General features: G+C 38.9%; 2 protein-coding genes across 3 annotated transcripts in view; both read left to right on the top strand.

Moving 5' to 3' along the window:
* The first annotated feature begins 374 nt into the window (after positions 1-374).
* LOC106743200 (cullin-associated NEDD8-dissociated protein 1) lies at positions 375-7,555 on the top strand. The gene is made up of 17 exons (XM_014616817.1): positions 375-679; positions 1,052-1,221; positions 1,395-1,608; positions 1,719-2,011; positions 2,081-2,243; positions 2,321-2,594; positions 2,743-3,249; positions 3,534-3,817; positions 3,883-4,014; positions 4,348-4,516; positions 4,581-4,869; positions 4,983-5,181; positions 5,249-5,506; positions 5,587-5,775; positions 6,133-6,376; positions 6,754-6,900; positions 7,091-7,555. Exons 1-17 carry the CDS (start codon positions 638-640, stop codon positions 7,222-7,224), a joined length of 3,708 nt encoding a protein of 1,235 aa, XP_014472303.1. The 5' UTR covers positions 375-637; the 3' UTR covers positions 7,225-7,555.
* Positions 7,556-12,709: 5,154 nt separating this feature from the next.
* Positions 12,710-22,849, top strand: part of LOC106743202 (transmembrane protein 205) — a 17,006-nt gene continuing 6,866 nt past the window's right edge. Inside the window, exons 1-2 of one of the 2 annotated variants that reach the window (XM_014616823.1) lie at positions 12,710-12,785; positions 14,380-15,172. In XM_014616823.1, the coding sequence (XP_014472309.1) occupies positions 14,901-15,172 (272 nt within the window). In that variant the 5' untranslated portion in view covers positions 12,710-12,785; positions 14,380-14,900. The remainder of the gene's footprint in view (positions 12,786-14,379; positions 15,173-22,849) is intronic. The other variant, XM_014616825.1, reaches the window with a different exon arrangement.

Consider the following 22,849-nt stretch of genomic DNA (forward strand, 5'->3'; position numbering starts at 1 on the left):
CTCTGCACGCTCATTGCATATCGCTTCGTACTAGTCTAAATCCATTGTACAATCGTTGTGTTTTCTGAACGCAACTGTTAGGCCCGTATCACACTATGGATTGAGATTTGACCAATCAGGGCAAGTTTAACTCAATTTGAGTTGAGTGAACTTTGCACTGATTGATTTCAATTCGTGGTCTGATACGGGCTTTATGTCACATTACGGATTGAAATGTGACCAATCAGAGCGAGATTAACTAAACTTGACTTTAGTGAGCTTTACACTGATTCGTTAAATTGCAATCTAATCCGACACGGGCATTAGCAAAGCGTGTTGCTTGCACTTTTCGGCAGGGACGTTGGAAGCGCGAGAACAATAAGAACAACCCGAAATCTCGCGTCAGTAGTAGTTGTCCAGCTATTGAGATGCTGCCGGCGGAGCCGCTGTGAAGAGAAACGATAAGAATTTCGTCGCACGATCGTCCCTCCCCCCCCTCTCCCTTTCCGAAAGAGTGTCGCTGTTGCCGGCGTTGCATCGTCGAAAAACAGCCGCTGTTTTTCCTTTTTTTTCGTTGCGTTGCAACACGCCGGACATAATCGTAGCGCGTCTCTATCGCCAATCGAACCGGCCTGCGAGAGAGCCCCCCCCTAACACCATGGCCAGTGTTTCCTATCAAATAGCGAATCTGCTGGAAAAGGTAAGGTATACACACACTTCTAATAATAGCGATCGGCGAGACGTTATTTATCGCTCGGTCGTTCAAATTGGTCTCTTCATGTTTTCTCTCGTGACATAACCTACCCCCCGAATCTCGATTGATCTCTCGCATTTTGTCGTGAACCCGCTGCGAGAGACGAAAACACAATTGCTTCACCGCGATAATTTCCCAAAAACTCACACGTGTAATGATCCGACAAGTGTGTGCTGTTCGATCGATTTGTCACGAATTTATCGTGACGTGCGATTATAAAATAACGTTTTGAATTCACATAACATCGGTCATATATACGTCTTTTCTCTCTCCGGTTCCATATGTATGTGGCAATGCTTGAATACTAATCTTGTGTAGATGACGTCCAGTGACAAGGACTTCAGATTTATGGCAACTAATGATTTGATGAGCGAACTGCAGAAAGATAGCATCAAGTTGGACGACGATTCCGAACGCAAAGTTGTGAAGATGCTGCTCAAGTTGCTGGAGGACAAGAATGGAGAAGTGCAAAATCTTGCTGTAAAATGGTACACTTATCTGGATGTTACATTAGAAAGGAAATTATTTTTTACATGTTATTTCTATAATAACTACTAATAACATTGCAAACTTGTTTTTAATCAAGTCTGAGAGCGAGTAAAATTAAAAAAAAAATGTTTTCATCCAAAAACACACTTTTAAGAATGCTTTGCATTTTTAGCTTAGGTCCGTTAGTCAATAAAGTGAAAGAATATCAAGTGGAGACTATTGTGGATGCCCTGTGTAGCAACATGGTATCTGATAAAGAGCAGCTACGTGATATCTCCAGCATCGGTTTGAAGACTGTTATTTCTGAGCTTCCTTTGGGTTCTAGTGCGTTAGTTGCAAATATTTGTAGGCGTATCACTGGAAAATTAAGCAGTGCTATCGAAAAGGTGAAATGTCTCCTGCTGTAATTTTTATCTTAATTCCGATCCGCTTTGATATCTTCAACAACCTTAACTTTACAACAACCTTACGACTGTATAATATGTTATGTTTCTAGCAAGAGGATGTATCTGTACAACTCGAAGCCCTCGACATCGTCGCCGACTTACTGTCTCGATTCGGCGCGCTCTTAGTCTCGTTCCATTCTACCATTCTGAACGCGCTGTCACCGCAGCTTTCTTCACCACGTCAAGCGGTTCGCAAACGCACTATAGTAGCGCTCAGCCACTTATTGACGTCCAGCAACAATTATTTATACAATAAATTGCTGGATCAGCTTCTTCAGGGTCTCTCGACCCAAACCACAAAGAACGTTATACGCACCTATATCCAATGTATCGCCTCTATCTGGTTAGTAATCGGTGATTGCATATCATTGTAAAGATCAATTGGCGATTTATGAAAGTTTCTTTCTCGCAGCCGACAAGCGGGTCACAGATTTGGCGAGCAAATAGAACGTGTTATGCCATTGATTGTCCAATACAGCAATGAGGATGATGATGAATTAAGGGAGTACTGTCTGCAAGCATTTGAATCTTTTGTCTACAGATGTCCGAAAGAGATCACGCCGCACATAAACAAGGTACATTATTCGGATTGGTCATATTTTTTAATGGAAGTGTGAAACTGCTATAAACGGAATTTTTCTCTCAATATTAGATCATAGAGATTTGTTTAATATATATCACCTACGATCCAAACTATAATTACGATGACGATATGAATGACTTCTCTGACGGAGAAGGCGTTGTGATGGAAGTGGAGGAGGATGGTGAGGAGGATGCCGAGGACGAATATTCCGACGACGACGATATGAGTTGGAAAGTTCGTAGAGCAGCTGCGAAGTGTCTGGAGGCTGTCGTATCCAGTAGAAGAGAGTTACTGTCGGACCTTTACAAAGTGGTCTCGCCTGCTCTAATATGTAGGTTTAAAGGCAAGTATCGCGCAAAATTTATTTATAAGAATGTGTGTAGTATAAATAGCTTCTTAATTTCACCAATTATCTGGAATTATGTCTCCTAGACATTCAGCAGGCCTGAAAATTTATCGCTTTTTTTTTTTTATATATGACACTATTGCAGAAAGAGAGGAAAACGTTAAATCCGACATCTTCCACGCGTATATCGCTCTGTTGAGGCAAACCAGGCCAGCTACCGGCGTGCCGCTCGACCCTGACGCGATGGAAGACGACGACGGGCCTGTCTCGTTATTGCAACAGCAAGTGCCGTTGATAGTAAAAGCGGTCCATCGGCAAATGAAGGAGAAGAGCATCAAGACGAGGCAGGATTGCTTCTCCTTGTTGAAGGAACTGGTGCTCGTCTTACCGGGCGCTCTGACCAATCATATCCCAGCATTGATCCCTGGCATACAATATTCCCTGGGTGACAAGAACTCGTCCTCGAACATGAAGATCGACACGTTGGCCTTCGTGCACACGCTACTGGTGACGCATGAGCCCGAGGCGTTCCACGCTCACATGTCCGTTCTGGCGCCGCCGATCATACTGGCTGTCGGGGATCCCTTCTATAAGATCACCGCTGAGGCGTTGCTTGTACTGCAGCAGCTCGTACAAGTCATCAGGCCTCACGGTAAGTTAACATACGTTGTCCCACCAACATTTCCTTCTCACATGGAATAACTGACTGATTATTTTGTAATTATATACAGAGTATGCTCAGAAAAGTTATCGTCGAATTTCCAGAGCATACACAGTATTCATTAAAACAAATAAATATCGTTCCCCAAAAATCATGACTTTCGGAAATTTTAGGCATTTTCGAACAAAATAACGAACTGTTGTATTAATGAACATAACAAAATCATTTGTTTCGGACTGATTTTTATCAGTGAATTAATCTGGAAATTCTTCCAGATAAGCCGTGTTACTTCGACTTCACTTCGTTGTCCGGCGAGATATATCATTGCACATTAAAGAGACTGAGAACGGCGGACATAGATCAAGAGGTGAAAGAGAGAGCCATCGCTTGCATGGGCCAGATTCTCGCCCATTTCGGCGATAGCTTGTCGAACGAGCTGCACATATGCCTGCCAATTTTCTTGGACAGATTGCGCAACGAGATAACTAGACTCACGACTGTTAAGGCTCTAACCTGCATAGCTGCGTCTCCGCTGAGAGTGGATCTGCAGCCGATCATGGTATTTACATGTTATTTATGATTACATATTTGACTGTTTACGTGAGACGTCATCGCTGTTTGCAGGAGGAAGCAATACCTATCCTTGGATCTTTTCTGAGGAAAAATCAACGAGCTCTGAAACTCTCTTCTCTTCCTCTATTAGACACCTTGGTGCGCAATTACAGTTCAGCTCTGCATGCAGATCTACTTGACAAGGTAATGTCATTGGTTGTGTATGTCGATTAAGGCTCCTCTTCTCCCCACTCACTAGTTTCGTACTTTTTCAAGAATGACCTTTGGTAAAATTAGCACAACATGCAAACTAATTTTACGGTTACTTACTGATCGAACAAGTTTTTGAAATATTTTACAAATGTGTTCAATCAATCACAAGTGCATCATTTTATGGACATATCCTTCAATGTATTCCACAAGAATTTTAGTTTACGTTTACGTAAATAGTATTTTTCTCGTTCTTAACGTCATTCATAATCACGAAGAAAAGAGAGCCTTAAGTGACTATCAATCATTTCCTTTTTTTTTCCACAGGTTACTACGGAATTACCCGCGTTGTTAAGCGAGACGGATCTACATATTGCACAGTTAACGCTGAATCTTCTCACTACCATTGCGAAGCTACACCCGATCGCTCTGACCAGGGTCTCCGATCATATCCTGCCGGAAATACTCGTTTTGGTGAAATCGCCGCTCCTCCAGGGTGGGTGAAAGTCGGAAACTTAGCGCGACTTACATCGCTATCTCGTTTTTCCGTTGTTTTACAGGTGTCGCGTTGAATTCGATGCTCGAATTTTTCCAAGCGCTAGTTCAAGCGGAAGTGCCAGGCCTCGGCTACCGAGAGCTTCTTGCGATGCTGGTGGTGCCGGTTACTCAGTCGGTACTTCACAAGCAGGCTTATCACTCCCTCGCCAAGTGTGCGGCCGCGCTGACAATCACGTGGCATCAAGAGGCTCAGGGTATCGTGGAGCAGTTGTTGAAGGACGTTCAGAATCCGCAGAACGATGCGCAGCATATTTTCGCTCTCCTGGTCATCGGGGAGATAGGAAGACACGTGTAAGGACATACTCTCTTGCAACAGATTTATCGTATTGCTTTCTTGACCTCTCTCCTCTATGAGCCTCTCAATAGGCTTACAACTCGGCGGAATAATAATTTCTCCGTTGCAGGGATTTGAGTGAAATCAATTCGCTGAAACAAACGATTCTAAGCTCGTTCTCGTCGCACTCGGAAGAGGTGAAGTCCGCAGCCAGCTACACGTTGGGCAACATCGCAGTTGGAAATCTTCCCGAATATCTGCCTTTTATACTTCAAGAAATCGAGGCTCAGCCGAAACGTCAATATTTGCTTCTGCATTCATTGAAAGAGGTAGAATAGCACGTCGTGACTGCTAAACTTTCGCGAAAGAAAGACCATAATTCTTCTCCGTTAACAGATTATCACGTGTCAATCTGCCAGCCCGTCCGGCGTGTCGCATTTGCAGAATTTTGTGCCTTCAATCTGGTTGCTTTTGTACAGGCATTGCGAATGCACGGAAGAAGGTACTCGCAACGTCGTGGCCGAATGTCTCGGTAAGTTGACACTAATCGATCCTTCCATTCTGTTGCCGAAGTTACAAGAATCGCTCAAATCGCCGTCGGCGCTTATGAGAACAACGACAGTCACTGCGGTAAAATTCACCATTTCTGACCAGGTATGTTATAGGTCTCACCGATCGTATATATACGTTACACGATTTCTGTACAATTAACATTACATTTATTTGCATTACAGCCACAACAGATTGATATTATGTTGAAGCAATGTATGGGCAATTTCCTGATTGCCCTGGAAGATCCCGATCTGAACGTGCGAAGGGTAGCGTTGGTTGCATTTAATTCCGCAGCACATAATAAGCCGATGCTGATAAGGGATCTGTTGGACGTGGTGCTGCCGCATCTTTATACGGAAACTAAGATAAAGGTAATAAAGGACGAATTTAACGAAATCAAAGGAAAATCACTTTCAAGCAATATAAACCTGTGACATCTGTCAGTCGTGCAACAAGATCTTCGATCGTCTTTGCGATGAATTCACAGTATTGCTCGTTTATATATCGGCAATGTTTATCACGCACAAGTTTTAAAAATAAAGCGGAAAACTTGCGAAAACCAAAGCTTTTACACACTCGTGATATTATAATTTTATCAAGGTGTTAGATGTTGGGTGTATCTTTCTTTTGACTATTTGAAATTAAAGCTGCAATAATGAAAAGGAAAAATCCACTAAGTGACGAGGTAGACTTGGAGTGTACAAATATGAATCTGTCTCAATGTGCAGAAAGAACTAATAAGGGAAGTCGAGATGGGCCCGTTTAAGCATACCGTGGACGACGGACTGGATCTTCGAAAAGCGGCGTTCGAGTGCATGTATACCCTGCTGGACTCTTGTCTCGATAGATTGGACGTCTTCGAGTTCTTGAATCACGTGGAGAACGGTCTCAGGGACCATTACGATATCAAGATGTTGACTTACCTTATGACCGCGCGGCTCGCTCAATTGTGTCCAACCGCAGTCTTGCAAAGTGAGCGTTCTTGTGCGACTCTCTTTCAAATTTAATCTAAATCTTACAAATTAAAAGGATGAAAACTTGAAAATGGAAAAAGCAAATCGATGAACCTTTCATCAACCGTGAAAAGTTTTGGCGAATTTTTTTCTCGACTTGTTCTTATTTGACAAAAACTCGATAATAAGAAACGATATCTCTATTGTCGCGATCAAGGACATTCGTCTGAACATTCGGCTGAGATAACAATCATTTCAATAGAAATCTTTGTGTTTTTATAGAACCTCGGGTTTTCGTCTGACAACGGAAAATTAGTTACACGAAGTGTCGCTTCATCGAAATATTCATTTTCACCGATAATTAAAAATTTCCTTACGCATTGTATTGTTACATAGGGTTGGAGCGATTAGTGGAGCCGCTGAAGAGCACGTGCACGATGAAGGTGAAGGCGAACTCTGTGAAGCAGGAATATGAGAAACAAGACGAATTAAAACGCTCTGCACTGAGAGCCGTTGCAGCGTTATTAACTATTCCCGACGCGGGTGAGTGGAAAATTTATTTAAGAATTTTTGAAAAAAATTAAAACCCCTCTTCAATATCTTTTTATAACTTGTTGATTACCAACCGGAAGAAACGCGCTAATACTTCCAAACAATGTAATAACAAGTAAAATTTTACTGACTTTTCAACTACTCTTCTACTCCTCTCAAGAGGTTTATATTCTGTCTGTAGATAAAAATCCGTCGTTGAGTGAATTCGTCGGACAAATCAAGGGGACACCGGATCTGCAGCCGCTTTTCGAGATAATACAAAAGGATTGCAGCGGTAGCAACGTGAACGAAACGAATGCAATGGATCAGAGCTAAAAGTAACAATTCCCTTCTTTTGTATCTTTCACATAGATCGCCGTTAATTAAGCGCATTCGTGATCATTACTATACTCATATAGTTTATTTCTATATACATTATTTTTTCATTAATGTATCCTCGATTTTCGAGTAGTAGACTTTAAAAAGTAAGTGTGAGTTAATGTAGCACGCCATGTATAAATTTAAAAATAAATTTGCCGGCAGTAATCGTTTTACCATCACGTGTGTATTCTGTTTTGGTAGAGCGTAATATATATATTATTAACTCGACGATATTGTCTACGAACATTTGTCGCAACAATAAATCGCAATTTATAGCGTTGTTATACGTTGTGATATCTCATGATGGAAATAACACCGCCTTGCTGCCACTTGAAGCGCGATTCGATATGTAATGTTTCACTTTTGAATTTATTCACAAGGCGCGCAAAACGTGCTTTCTCTCTGCGGCTTGCATCCAACTAGTGACGAGAATAATAATATATCTGACCATTTGATTTGTCAAAATTTCACAAACATCCACCTTGAAGGAAAAGGTCGTTTTCCTTAGCCGTTTTTAGTCACGAAAGTTTCAGCAAATGATATGACATATGCTACATTAACTGTGTATTGATTGATCTTTCAAATTACATAAAAAAAGGCTCTATTGATATTTCCAATCAATACAAGGGCCAGTGACAGGTTGTGTCCTCCAATATAGAAATGGTTAGAAGCGAAAATATCAGAGTAACAAGATGTAATTATCAGTCAGATTTCGCTCTTATTTCAGATCTCTCTCCGATATTTTTCATTTCACTGTCAAGGTTGGTTTTAATTAAAAGTTACCAAAAATTAAATTAAATATAAGCGCATAATATTTCTAGAATATTATATTATTAAATATTATATACAAGACACGTAAAAGAGCACCCTGGAACATTTTTCATCGTTGCATGAGTAACGCATATATAAATAGGCGGTCGCGAGGACCTTTACTGAAACATATTTGCGGCCGGCACTCTCTTATATACAGTGTGTTGACACCGGACTCTCCAACGTGCGAGCGAGTGAATTACATCAGCTCTTTTGACACCGCCGTAATTTGCGTAAACGTAGGTTCGCGATAATCATTCCCGGCCGCACGTACGTGCGAGTATATCCCGGAGTTTAATGCCCGTCACCAAGTCGTTTGGATAAACATAGTATTTGGCGCATCGCCTCTATCTAAAATGGTCCACCGCATCAGAGAGAGAGAGCCTCTTTCGCGAAATTCGGCGTGAAAACGATGTAGATTCAGCTCGAACGACAATCTCCGACATTACATCAATGTTATAACTTCGTGCTCAACAATGTTACATATGTTGTATATCGAATTTATAATGTTGATATAATGTTACCTGAATCTACATGTATATCTCTTCCCGGACAGCACAAATTTCCAGACGATGTCTTCGAAAAAAACATCCGAAATAAGGTCTGATTTGAAATCTCTTTAGCCCCGACAGGCTGAAAACACATGTTTTTTTTTTACTTATTCTCTCTTCCATGTTTTGTGCAATGCGCTATTATCTCGCTCTTATTCCTCTATTACTCAGAAAAGAAATTTGAGTTCATGCGATCACCGCTATTATCAGCTTCATTCAATAATTGGCTTCCTGCTGGCAACCAGTCTACAAAGACAATAAATAAATAAAAATTGATAAACTTAATAAAGGAAAAATAGAAAAATCATGATTTCTACTTTTTTTTTTTTTGTATAGTAGGTGTTATTTTTTACGAGGTAAGACGTCTCTTAGGATCGTATTATAGAGTAGTCATTACGTGAAATTCGACTCACGTAAGATATTAAGAATGTTCTGAATATAGAGTTAAATTTAAGTGTTTCATTCGAACCGTATAATATATGCGACGTTACATGTAATCGCGATTCAATTGAACAACCGCTGAATCTAAATTCAAATTTGAATATCTCTCACCTGAGTTTCCAAAACAATAGCTAATATTACAGGTCTTAGAAGTTTATGCTGTCCGAGTTATTTTTAATGGAATAAAAGTGCGAAGTCTTTTCATTATATATGAAAATTATATATGAAGCGGAAACTTGCGAGAGAAAAAAACGCTTACCTAATATATCACTGGAATGAACTGAGAATGTGCGCGAGTTTGAGTGTTTTTTTCACGCAAATTTTACAGTTGTTATGATGCAATCGATATTTCAGCTTTTCTCTCACACAGAGAAACCACGTAAGGCTAGCTGCCATGCTTTATCCGACCAATGAGACGCGTGCGATAGTGATTGTGTCTATGTAGACATTGCGCGTGTCATCGCGATGTTCAGATGTATGCTCGATATTAGTCACGGTTCATTCTGGAAGTATCGCTGCATCTTTATAGGCGCGATATTTATTACCTCTAGTAGTACATTGGCGTTACATTGACTAACATATGTATCTATTTTCCACGAAAGCACCGTGACTTTCCGAGAATCTATTTGCCTCGGCAAAGAAGAGCTGGCAATTAGCCCGACAGGCGTTGTTAACCGAGATTGATGTTTGATGTTTAGCGAGCGACTATTTATTAACAGTCGCGTTATCAGTCGTGATAACAATGTGTGTACTCTCTCTCTCTCTCTCTCTCTCTCTCTCTCTCTCTCTCTTTCGTAACGTCATCGGCGAAAAATATCGTAGTTTGCATCTTTCGGCGTTTTTCGTTTATTCGATGCTGTTCCGAGCAGCACCTGATGTAATTTTGTACTTATCTCGTTTCTACATTACGAATAAATGATAAATGTAAAACTCTGAAAAGAGAACAATCAAGCAGGGCTAGGGAAGTTACTTTTGAAAAATAACGCATTATCAGTATTCATTACCCATTGAGAAAAATAACTATATATATACGAGTATATGTATGTATAATTTTTTTAGTATAAAACGTATTTTCACACTAAATTCTTTCGGCTTTATTTATATAATAAAACAATTGCGGTACATTTTAAATAAAAAAATTACAATTATATATATATATATATATATACATAGAGTTGTATATTTAAAAAATATATAATATTACAATAACATTAAATAATGTTATTTTTTTAATATTATTAGAAGGGTGGACATATAACCTATCTATTAATATTCCAGAAATATTATTTAATATTAAATAATGTTACGCGCTTATAGGGGAATCGTTACAATTTCCGTTATTTTTTCATCAGGTTTGGAAAAAGTTTTTGTAGAATTCGCCCATCCTATACACGTATATTCTACGCATGCAAACGATAAAAAATAATTACTGTATTCGTTACCGCCATCCGAAAAAAATTTAATTTCCGTTACTAACGAAAAACAATTAACGTTCTTACCAAAAGTCATTATATTAGAAAAGTGTAATTTGCAACGAGTGACGACAAGTAGCATATTACTTTCTAATTCTACAAATAAATGGAAAATGTAGTTTGGCAATTATTGTTCCTTTTACCGCCGTTCTATTGCTTGATATCGAGTCAGCTATGATCGTGCGATCGATATTGAATCGTTCCTTCGTTAAGAATTATTAAAATTTATTCGCCGACGGCAGATGTGGAGCATTACAAGCCGAATACCCACTTGCGATTAATCACCGTCCATCGGACTTCACGCCTGAGTCTTCGTTTTTTGTCTAGAGGAAGATCAACAATGGAAGAACATTTTTTTCCGCGGCTTCCGAACCGGCTAATATTTTTCAAGAGCCGGCCAGATGACTCGATGAAATTTCTGTTCTCCCTCTCCTTCCATTAAAGCAACGGCTTTAATGGCTCGAGAATACTCGAAAGTCTCGGAACCAGGTTGGGTTCATCGAATCTTATTGATCAGCTGCTGCTGCAGCACGGCGAGCTGGCATGTATCTCCGATCACGTACGCCACGTTACGTAATATGCTGTAACACGTCGTGCTTCCGCGGGAGTGCAGCGGCAATTTAGCAATCTCCTCCTCCTTCTCCACCTCCTCCTCGATGATCGACACCGGAATTGAAGACACGCGAAAGCGGCTCGAACGTTCGCGCTCTCATTCATCATAGTTAGCATTCGATGTGAATCGCCGTCATTTACCTAAATTTAGCCGCGACTTCTCCTGACTCATGCGTTTCGCTTTGAGTTATTCAGCGACTTAAGGTCTTTGCACGTGAAAAAATTTTTTAACCATAAAGCAAATTGACCAGACGTGGTTGGTTATTTTTATACCGTAAGGAGAAAAGTCGATTGGTCAATTGCTTTTTGCTTTACGAATACATTTTTTACATGAAATGGCCTATATAATTAAAAACTGCTTTTTTTTTCTTTTTTTTTCCTAGAAGGAAACCGATAAAACTCGCGGAAAAATTGAAAAATTCGTTTTTTTTTTAATTTCTTTCATTTATCCGCACCAAGAAATCGAAAAACTGCGGAAAAATTGAAAAAAAACCGGATTTTCGTGTCATTAAAACTATAACGATGATTTTTAAAAGTCAAGAGCCATACAGCACAGCAAGATTTTAGCAGTATTGCAGCAATAGTAAAATGTTCGCTTGCAGAAATATTATAATGTAACGTTGCAGCAGCAGTATAATGTACAGGGCGAGGAAAAAGTATGGAAACTCTGAGAAATCTCGGAAAATATAAGTTATATAGGAAAGCGTCCCCGGAAAAAGGTTGTAGAGTTTAAAAAGTTTTATTTACTGATCTTTTAATTCGATTCAATTTAACCTTGAATGGCATAGCCAAGGTCAGAATAAAGTCACGTTGAATTTTGTAAATGTAACTCCCCATTTTTGCATATTGCATATTCTATAGCCCTCGTTGAGACGTTTTCAGAATACTGTAATAAATCTTCTTTTGGTTAAGAATTTCCTGAAGTATCTTAAAATTTGTCATGATACTTTTTAACATAAAATATGACATATAAGGTAGATTTCCTTTTTCAATCTTGCTTTAGATGGCCGTATCCTCCACGCGCGTTTACAACAGAATATTACGTCAAGATCACACGATGTCTGGTAAATTGCATCTGCATTTCTTCGACGGAAATGCAAGGACACAGGATGCACTAATTAATAACGAGATAAATCGAGAGTAGTCGACCGATCGTTGCGCAGCAAGCAAATCACGCAACCCCGTAACATATATATATCGCGATCTGTCGTAAATCACGTAGCGCGATCTCATTTCGTAGCAAAGAAACGCAAATATTCTCTCGCGGCTCATAAACAGATATCATTGTCGTATCATGTGATCGGATAATGCAATGGATGCAGAAGAATAGGAGGACACAGTTTTATGTACAAGTATCTTTAGAAAAGAGAATTCTGAGATAAAACGTAATTATATGAATAAGTAGACATGATTATATAGGGTGTTAAAAAAGAAACCAATATTTATGTGGTAGATAGCACATACCATACCTGAGTAAAAGAACTTTAGCAAACATAGGTCGAAAACTCAACCATTTCTGAGTTATCAACATTTTTGTATGTTTTGTATGTGCAGGTGCATCAGTCCATACATAACTTCACGTGCTTGCACGTAACGAAACGGGTAGGCAACCCATCGTACTGGTCTGCATGTAAGTGTAGCATCCTTTACAACTTTAACGTTCACTTTGGCCGACATTTATATTTCAGATTGTCTTAAATACAGTCTTATGCTGTCTGCTGCTGTGCGGCCATTTCATTGGATGAATGGAATCTTAAGAGAGACTTTGAGACGATCTTAATTATAAGACCTGACTAAGAATGTCGGCCCTAGAGTGTTAACTTGAGTGTTATTCTCACCTTGAGGATTTGGGTGTTACTCTAAACTCTCTTAAGCGTGACGCTGTAAATTAACTCTAAAGTTGAAAATAACACTGCAAGTAATTCTCAAGTTACAGTTAACATTAAAATTAACATTCAAGTTTAGGGTTATACTCAAGCTGAGTATCACTCTCAAGTTGAGTATTCGAAATAACCTTCAAATTGAGTGTTCTGTTGAGAGTTATTTTCAGTAAGTTTTTCAATTTTCTTTTTTTTTTTTTTTCGTGAGGGGACCTTTTGATCTATAAGTTTACCAAGGTTTTTTTTATTCAGTATAGTGTATACTATCTACCGTGCAAATATTGAATAGTTTTTTTCTTTTGAACACTCTGCATATAAAATATATATAATTACAAATTAAGTTACAAAGTTTAATGTTGATATTTTCCAAATCGGGCATATATTTTTCTCGGAAACTATTACGCCGATTCAATTGTTCTTTGGTACACATTTAAAGTAAATGTGTGTCTAAACTTTCAATATATGAGAGTGATTTAAAGAGTAACTTAGTCTGATATTAAGAACAACAATTTTAGTTTCATAGAGTACTTTATACGTAATCCTCTCGAAATGCACTTCCCTTAACGATCCTTCTCCGATTCCTTCGCGGAAGTGGGTTTCTTCGAGATCCCCAAAATATCAGTCGTTTACGGCCTCTGTCGCCTCCTCATTCGACCCAAATCTCTTTTCAACCAGGTAAATTGTGAGTTTCATAAATAGATGGAAATCCGAAGGGACTAAAGTAGGTGAATACGGTGGATGCGGAAGAATTCAATTCAAGATCAAACTTCAATTCGGCCAATTCTTGCTGAGCGGCAACGCTTGAATGCGTCGGTGCATAGTGAAACAACATTTTTTTCTTGGTCGAGACGTTTTTCCGCTGCCTTTAACTTCTCCAAAAGTACTCGGTAGTAGCCTTGCTGACCAGCACTTCAAAATATATAAAGAAATGAAAAATGATGCGGAAGAAGAAAAAATAATTTCATTTGATCAAATGTCGGTATCACGGATTGCCACACAAGTATTTACTTCAATTATATTTGTGCGACGGTATTTCTTTTGATGTATATAAATACGTGTGATTATACACAATAATTCCCACAAAACGTTTTACAGAGGAGGACGTTTAAAAGACGTTCTACTTTTCAAGATGTCTTTTAAGCATTTCTCAGACATCTTTTCGGAGCTTCCACTACCTGGATTATATATAGAGAAAATTCATTTGGAATCATTTTCTCCTGGGATAATAATAATACTTTAAAAAATTAAGACCACACGCGCGGAAAATCCAGGAACGAAAAAAATCGCTGCGCGAGTACATGGAATGACGCAAATTGCGGAAAGTTACGCGCTCTTTGTAACCAGGTTTATGGCCATATCGAGAATCCTCGATCCCGAGAAGCGAGATGTCATCCGAAGGAAGCCAGGATCGAGACTCGCGTGATCGCAGAAAAGGCGTTTTTGATGCCACAACCCTTTCGCACGCCCACCATGGCGAGGAACGGAAGGGGAAGGAGGGCGCCAGGAGTAGCTGCATAAAAGTAGAGCGGCGTCGAGACGCGGCGTATTCTACGGCTCGAACGGAAAAGCGAGTGTTGAATTTCTCCTCTTCGCACTCGCACACACTCACTCCTCCCTCCCACGCGACGATCGGTCGAGTTTGTCCCTCGAGGACAGCCGGCTCAGTTATCGCGTTATCGCTCGAGCAGTTCGTCAAACCCACGTCGGCTTTCACAAAGCGAACACCTCGCGAACGGGCAACTCGAAGAGACAGGTGAATATCAACGACTCTGCACGGAAGGAAGCGTGATTTCCCGGAAATTCCGGAGAGTCGGATCGAGAAAGGATCTCACAGCATTTGTGGCACACATCGGCAGCGGAGCGTCATGTGTGTCCGTTCACTGGTGGATATCGAGACCGTCGCGCCTTCCGCGAAGCAGAATGACCGGTTGATCCGCGTCAAAGAAAAATACGTCAGGCTGCACGATGAAATGCTCGAACGCGAGAAACAGGAGCTGCTGCGCCAACAGCAGCAGGAACAGGCGACTTTCCACGTGTCGGCCGACCATGTCTCGCCCATCAGCACAATCCACTACAGCCTGTTGCTGCACAAGTTGGCGGAGTATTATGAAATCGCGCGTCGCACCAAGGCCTTCAAGTGAGTAAAAAAGTCGACTTGACAAATTCGTAACTAACTTTGTTTACGAGTGATATACAGGGTGTCCCGAAAAAATCTATACACACTTTGAACGGCTATAAAGTTCATACAGTCCATTTTCAAAATTTTAGAAAAAATGTACAGAAATATGAATAAGTTTTTTTTTTGTCAACGCCTGTTTTCAAACTGATGACCATTCAGGCAAATAACGTGAAGCTCTTAAAGTGTGTATACATTTTTTGGACCGCCCTGTATATAATTATGCATGAATTTTATCTTGATATGTAATTATACATATTCGAAAGAATATTATATAAACACAGTTAAAATAATTGCTCGTGGTGCTCTGCAACCTGGATGTTCAATTGAATGAAAATATTTTTTCTCTTTTTTCCATTTAATAGCAGTTTCGTATAGACTCATATAATTATATATGATTATTTATATATGTGACCACATAGAGGGAAAATTCATACACGGGGTGTCCTAAACCTTTCCTGAAGTGTATAGAATGAAGGGTGAACAGGAAAGGTCACATACCATTTTGCAAAATTCGCAATAGTTGAAATGAGGAATTGATTAATCTGTATAAGCTAATGAACGCTTATTTTTATAACGTTCTCCTAATAACGATAGGTATCAACTAATAGTGCGTTTCTTTTCGGCACACAGCCCTCGCTGCGTTATTCCGCTTTTCGAAATCAGTTAATGCTCATCGTTAGAAGAATTAAGATGCTCATCGTTAGATTGTTAGAAGATTTTCACAAGTAAGCCATTTTTCTTTATACAGAGTCTGACCTTCCCGTGCGTTCATTAGTTCAGATAAAATAATTAATTCTTCATTAACTATTGCGAATTTTGCAAAAATGGTAAGTAACTTTTCTACTCACCCGTTCTATATATACACCACGGAAACTGAGAAATGTTTGGGATATCTTGTATGTAAGTCATATATATAATTATATATACCTTAGTAGTACACTTTATTGGCGACATATTGGCTCAACATTGACCAACATTGGCTAATGTTGAGCCAATGTAATACCAAGTCTACTACTGGTATAGTCGGGCGGGTGCAACAGTTTCTTTTTACATGTTTCGGAGCATACCAAAAAGATTTACGAACAAGTAGATGGTCAGACAGCTATCAAAATATAATTTTGACATATGTAATTTGACAGCTGTCTGACCATCTATTGCGCACGTCCGTGAACCGAAGGTTCGCTTCGTCGTATTTTTTGTATGTTCTAAAGAATGTAAGAAAGAAACTGTTGCCTTGTGACTGACTTTTTTGCTATGGGTGATTACTTTTTTCTCGCACTCTTCTGTTGCACGTCTTTTCGCCTCACCTCGCCACAAAGAGAAGCGGAATATCGCCAACGCTCCGCATAAAATTTTCTGTGTATGATAAAGGATCGACCGCGCGTGTATATCTCGATAAGAGCAAAGGTTCGCAGTAACCGTGACGCGAAGACAACAAATTGAAGCACTCGCACGAATATCGCGACGATACTATTTATGATACTAATAATTAGGATAGTTGCCTTTGAAAAGTAATATAAACGCACTTAAATTAAATTAAAAATCAATTAACCAGTAATGGAAGACCTATAAGAGCAAGCGCTGGTTAATAAGTGCGCAAAATTAATAAGCAGCCATGTGGTTAGTAGGAACAAATGGTCCAGACGCTTGTTCTTTGAAAAGGAACTCGTTACTTATTTAAGAAATAATTCTGTTATCGTTATCGTTACTCAAAAAATAACTAATCATTACAATTTCCGTTATTTTTTATACCGTGAAGATCGTTTTTACGAATCGCTCATCCGGTGTGCATGTAATCTCTACACGTGCGAAATAACGATAAAAATAATCGTATTTGTTACTGTTGTCCAAAAAATATAATTATTAATAAGAAAAGTTACTAATAAGAAAAAGATAACGTCGTTGTTGGAAACAGTAACTTTTTGTAACGGTAAAAACGTTGCTTTACAACCCTACTAATGATGAAACCATACCGAAATGTTCACACAACATTGAAGACCGTAAAAACGTGACTCCGGCAGCATTTGTCTACTCCATGAAAGCCTCAAATATCAAACGAATTTTCCTCCGTTTCTTATGAAGGCGTGAATTTTCACAAAAAAATATTTTTTCTGCCACGAAACGTGTCACGAGAATGCTCACGAGTAACTGCGTATTTTGCATTTAATTTTGAAGCTCAAATTACATCTTCGTCGCTCGTCCAGTTTACTAATTCAAGAAGTTTACATACCTTCCGAACGTAATCTTATATACATATTACGACAATAATTCCGTCTTTCATTATTTTTACTATCGACTCCAACAACAGACGTATCCTAATGTTAGGTGCGATAAGAAAAAGCTAATTGAATTTTAGTATCGGAATTGACAGCGGAAAGCGCGATAAACGATAATCTCCCTCAGGCTGAATCACAGATAACAAGCAGAAATTGCGCGAATGTGTTTTTCTTTTTTTAATTTCGTATCGAGAAGTCATTCATGAGGTGTCGCGCGCATGTCTCAAAATTTGTGTTTTCATCATATAAAATTCAATTCATCCCAGATCGTGATCGAGGAGCGAACGTGTGACTTCTCACGCGTCGGAAAATCTCGCGCGTGACAAAACACCCCCCGCGTGCGCAGACTGACGCATTCAACAGCTGACACACACACACACACACACACACGTGTTCTTTTCTAACTCGTGACTTATCTCGCAACGCAGGGAGGCCACTTTTAATCTACTTCCGAATCGAAACGACGATTAGCGATTGAGAAACATTGATCTCATCCACGATCAAATAGTTAAAAGTTGTTTCGACAAACGGTACGTCCTTTATATTTAATGGAATGAGACGGGTAACCTATGGAAGGTCGAGTCGCTGGAACATATCCGATATGCTATGTAAAAAAATAGGCTATTTGTATTTTTATTTTTTGCAGAACATTATCAACACGTGAATAATCTTGACACTTTTATTCGTACATATGCGCGAAGCGTTTCTACAAATTACCGTATTACCTACATTCTACCTACATTCTACAATATTACCGGTTTAGAAAGAGATGGGAGAGAAAAATTCCCAATAAATTAAAATTTTATGCTTCATACGATTATACAAATTGTAATATTTACTTTATAAATTATACTATATTACCGGTTTAGAGGGAAGTTTCTTTTCTTTATATGTGATGCGTTCTTTCCTTCTTCGTTAAACAACCCCCGAAAATGTCCTTTCTTTTTTAGAGGATCTTTCATCGTGTCGACGCTATCCTCGCGTAAAAGCTATTATACAATGTTGGTAAGAACGTAGTTGCCTGATCTACAAGAAATGAGAAATAAAAGGCAAGTATAGAAATGCGCAAAAAGACAGAGATAGGATGCACTTTCTCACTCTCATTATTCGTCAGCCACTAAGCGACGGTATGCTCCATCTGTTCATATTAATATCTATAGCAAAACAAAAATATTTCTGATCCCCTACCTTTTACTATATAGAAACTGGCGGACATTTCAGTGTGATGCACTCAAGTGTAATGTTAACACGCGTCTCTTAGCCAAGCAATCATATTGGGTAACGATTACGCGTCTATGACGTGTTTCGTGTCTGCTCAGGCCGATGACTGCATACGTTCAACTGGTTGGTAATCACAAGTTCTTGGAAAAGGAGATTGCGCGCATTCCTCCAAAGGACGCACGCGAGACATGCACCTTCGACCTCACGGAAGCGCGATCTGGTTCTTTTTTTTTTCAATGATAATCCAAAACTTTTATCACGACTTCTCGTACTTGCATTTGATCGTTATTTTTTCAACGATTGATCCAAGGCTTTTAGATTTCCGGCGATTTCCATTTTTTTTCCTTTTATTTTCAACGATATCGCGACGGTTCGCGCTTACATCATTATTTTTTTTAACAACTCATGTAAAGCGGTCAGATTTCTTGTTTTTCTTTTCCTTTTTTTGTGCATTTCCTGAATGATGAAACCGCGATTTACATTCGGTCGTTATTTTTTTCAACGATTCATCTAAAGTTTTCAGATTTCTATTTCTTTCTCCTCATGTGTGTCACTTATCGATACATCAACAACAATAATAATTGCGGTCGTTTGAGAGATTTTCACGAGGAACTCAAGGATCCCTTTTTATAGACTTTATATTGAATTATGGAAATTAACGAGTTCACGCGGCAGGAATTATGCCAGCGGTAAGCATCTGCCGAACAGATGTCCTGCCACGTCGGATGTTCATGTTGGCAGCCCGCCATCAAAAGTATTTTACATTCTTCAAAAAATCCGTAACGACCAAACGATTGATTCCACGTTAAAATAATTACAATAATTCTGGCGAGAAAACACACGGAAACTACACATACCCGAAGAGAATTATTATAGTATTAACACTTATATTGAAGAGGAAATTTTTGTATTTATAATTGTGAATATAATTATGAAAAAGAATTATATTAATAATATAATTGTGAAAGAATAGCTTTTACCGTCCTTTCTTTCATATTGTTTGATAAAAAATTGATTCCTTAATCAAATTCATCAAGTTCCTTAGCAAGATGAACTTTTCTGACAGTCTCTTTCTAAGATCATTCGAAAACGCGGTAAAATTGAAAAGAATTTCTATGTAAAACAGTTATAAAGTACTCCTTAGACGATATAACTAGGACATCGTTTGACAGCGGCGAGATGATATATTCGTCGCTCGGTTATCCGTAAAATTTTGCGTCCGATCCGGGCGTGTGCGTGCCATCTCGCACGTCTCCCGCTTGATATCGACACCCACACCTATGTACGTACGCATTTTTGCACGTGTATAGGTGTACAATACGACACGTCGTATTACGGCGATTGCGATGTCTAATCACCGACTGCGGATCTCGTTACTCAGTCATAAAAAGCGACATTTCGATGAAACTCGAGCGGATAAAATCGCGACACATATAGGAACGCGAAGTATACATGTGTGCTATATGATATTCTAGATACCTAATACTAGGGACATTTTATAGATATTCTTATCTAGGATGTTCTCAGATTGTTCTCTGTATGTAGGACAACATCCTCTGTACAAAATATCGTAGCACGCATATTATACGTTTACTGCGTTTCAGATCTATCTACGGGAAATTTCTTTCGAATTCAAATATGAAGTAAGTCACAAACAGGATATTTCAAATTTGCTAACTTATATTTTTATTTTAATGATAGACTTCTCTTGTGACATCCCGTTGTAAATTTCCCACCAATATTAGCTGACAAAAGCTAATATTGTTGCAACGTATTGTAGTAATGTTAGTCTCTGTAGTTATTAGATGCTGCATTCAGCTTTAGAAAGGCGAAAAAAGTGCCGTCAATCATATGACATATCTCGATTTTTGTATCAATGTCTAATTATATCCGGCAAATATCGGAGCGGGAAGTCATGGAATCGAATCTCACACGTTGTCCCCTTCGCGCGAACATCACCGCGCAATGTATGCGATGGACTTATCGCGGCCGTAAAGATAGCGTAAAAATAGCGCATTGTAAAATCTAGGAGATAAAAATATCCGTCCGGTTAGGTGAGCGAACGAGATGACGTAAAATGCTCGCTGGGATTCCCATCTTGTGCGTGTCTTCTCTCTTTTGCGAGCGATTTCGCGATCTTCCAGAGATTGCGTACGAATTTCCCAAACTATTGTCTCGCCGACGTCTGGCGGCGACCTTGCCGATTAATCAATCGGCCCGCGATAATCATAATATACGAGTAAGGTATTGTTGCAGATGTTCCTTATTTTTTTACACTCGTCAGAAATAATTTCTCTCGCCCGGCAACTCTCGTCAAATTAGTTCAAGGATAAAAAGTATTTTGACTATTTGCGCATTTTTTGTCACCGAGAGAGAAACAAATAAGGAATTCTTGCACATGTGCTATTTTCGCTCTCTCTCTTTCTCCCTCCCCCTCTCTCTCTCTCTCTCTCTCTTTCTCTCTCTCTCTCGTTCGCACGTGCGCTCCTGCGGAGATGCTTATGACATGCTAAAAGAAATTACGCGCTCATAATTTGCACGTCACTTACACCTCGCAACGCGTGGCTGAAATTTCACAATTGTTCAGTCAGCCGTCGATTGAAGACTAAACCGAAGCACGGTTTGAAACGGACGTTTCTCGATCAACAATCACTTTAAGTTTCATCGCAAGTTGATGTAAATGCAGTCCTATCAAATAATCATGAATTGTTCATCATTTATTATCCTCTTGTTAGTCATTATTTATGATCTTCTTGTTAATCATTTATTATTCTCTCATCACTCGGTAAAAATGATACTAAAAAATATTGCACATTAAACGATTATTATTAGTTGCATCAATTGTATTTACGCTAACAGAGTATGCTTAGAAGTGAACAATTTGAAATCTTGTCATGTTTTCTTTAATATAATATCGAGGTTTACATGATAAATTAAAAACTTCATTATATTTCCTGCTTTAATGGTTTTATACTTTTCACAATTTCACGTTTCGTTATTTATCTTGTATATGTTACATAACACATTTTAATATTAACACATTCAACCCGGCGCGAACCACCGGTGGTTCACAGGCATTGCTTTCATCTGGCGGCGTGAACCACCGGTGGTCCACACCTAGTTTGCTCTGTCTGGCGGCGTGAACCACCGGTGGTCCACACCCAGTTTGCTCTGTCTGACGGCGTGGACCATCGGTAGTTCTCATATATTTCTAATTTTATTTGAAAAAGCATACTTTAAATTGAACAACTGGGAAGAGACTAGATGATAATATACAATGGAAAAGAAAAATTATGTCTGTTGGCGAACACTTTCTGTCCGCCGGCAAGACTTTTTTGGCCGAAAGAGTGTTTATTATTTTTAGGCATTTATTGGGAGTAAGAAATAATATTTTTTAAATATATAAAAATAAAAGAATATATTGTATATTGTATGAGAATAATTTATTTTTCATAGTTATTTTCAATATAAAAAAAAACAATTCGTCAAACAAAAGAGTCAAAATGAACAATAATTATAAATGAAGCATAACTCAGTAATGAACTTTTGCAAAACATGGGATACAAAGCGTTGGTTTATTTTTACAGGCTGGGCAATAAGTGTTGACTCTTATGGTCTTCTTGATAGCATTTTCCCTTCCTTCTTGTTCAGCTATTGAACGATAGCAGTTCTTACATCGTTTCCTTGTCCGTCTTAGAGATCCTTCATATTTCGCCAGATTATGAGTGAGTGGTGATTTCGGCGAAAGAGGTTCATTTTCAATTTTCAAAAGGCAATCAATTATTTTTTTACGAAAATTTAGGATACAGACATTTTTACGAGTACCAAATTTAGTATATACGCACCATGCATTTACTAACATGGTACCACAGATTAATTCTAATATTATCTTTCTATACCATTTAACGGTTTTTCGAAGTGAACTATAGTAAGCTGACATTTGGTCAGAAATATCGACTCCTTTTTTGGCTTTATTATAGCTTATAACACAATCCGGCTTTTGCACAGTTTTGTGTCCTCTGGTAGTGACTTCCATAAGGGAACACTTGTGGTATTTATATGTTGTTAACATCAATACTGATCTCTTATCTGTCCAGTTAACAAATTTTACACCTTCTTTCTGTACACTAATTATTTC

The sequence above is a fragment of the Dinoponera quadriceps genome, unplaced genomic scaffold (assembly GCF_001313825.1).
Source record: "Dinoponera quadriceps isolate SergipeBrazil2010 unplaced genomic scaffold, ASM131382v1 scaffold894, whole genome shotgun sequence".
Taxonomy (NCBI): domain Eukaryota; kingdom Metazoa; phylum Arthropoda; class Insecta; order Hymenoptera; family Formicidae; genus Dinoponera; species Dinoponera quadriceps.

What these genes read in the sequence shown, in the direction of transcription:
- LOC106743200 (XM_014616817.1), top strand. Translation starts at nt 638, where the DNA reads ATGGCCAGTGTTTCCTATCAAATAGCGAATCTGCTGGAAAAG. An exon ending in GAAATCGCCGCTCCTCCAGG is followed by an intron (nt 4,517 to 4,580) that starts GTGGGTGAAAGT and finishes GTTGTTTTACAG; the next exon opens with GTGTCGCGTTGAATTCGATG. An exon ending in ATACGGAAACTAAGATAAAG is followed by an intron (nt 5,776 to 6,132) that starts GTAATAAAGGAC and finishes CTCAATGTGCAG; the next exon opens with AAAGAACTAATAAGGGAAGT.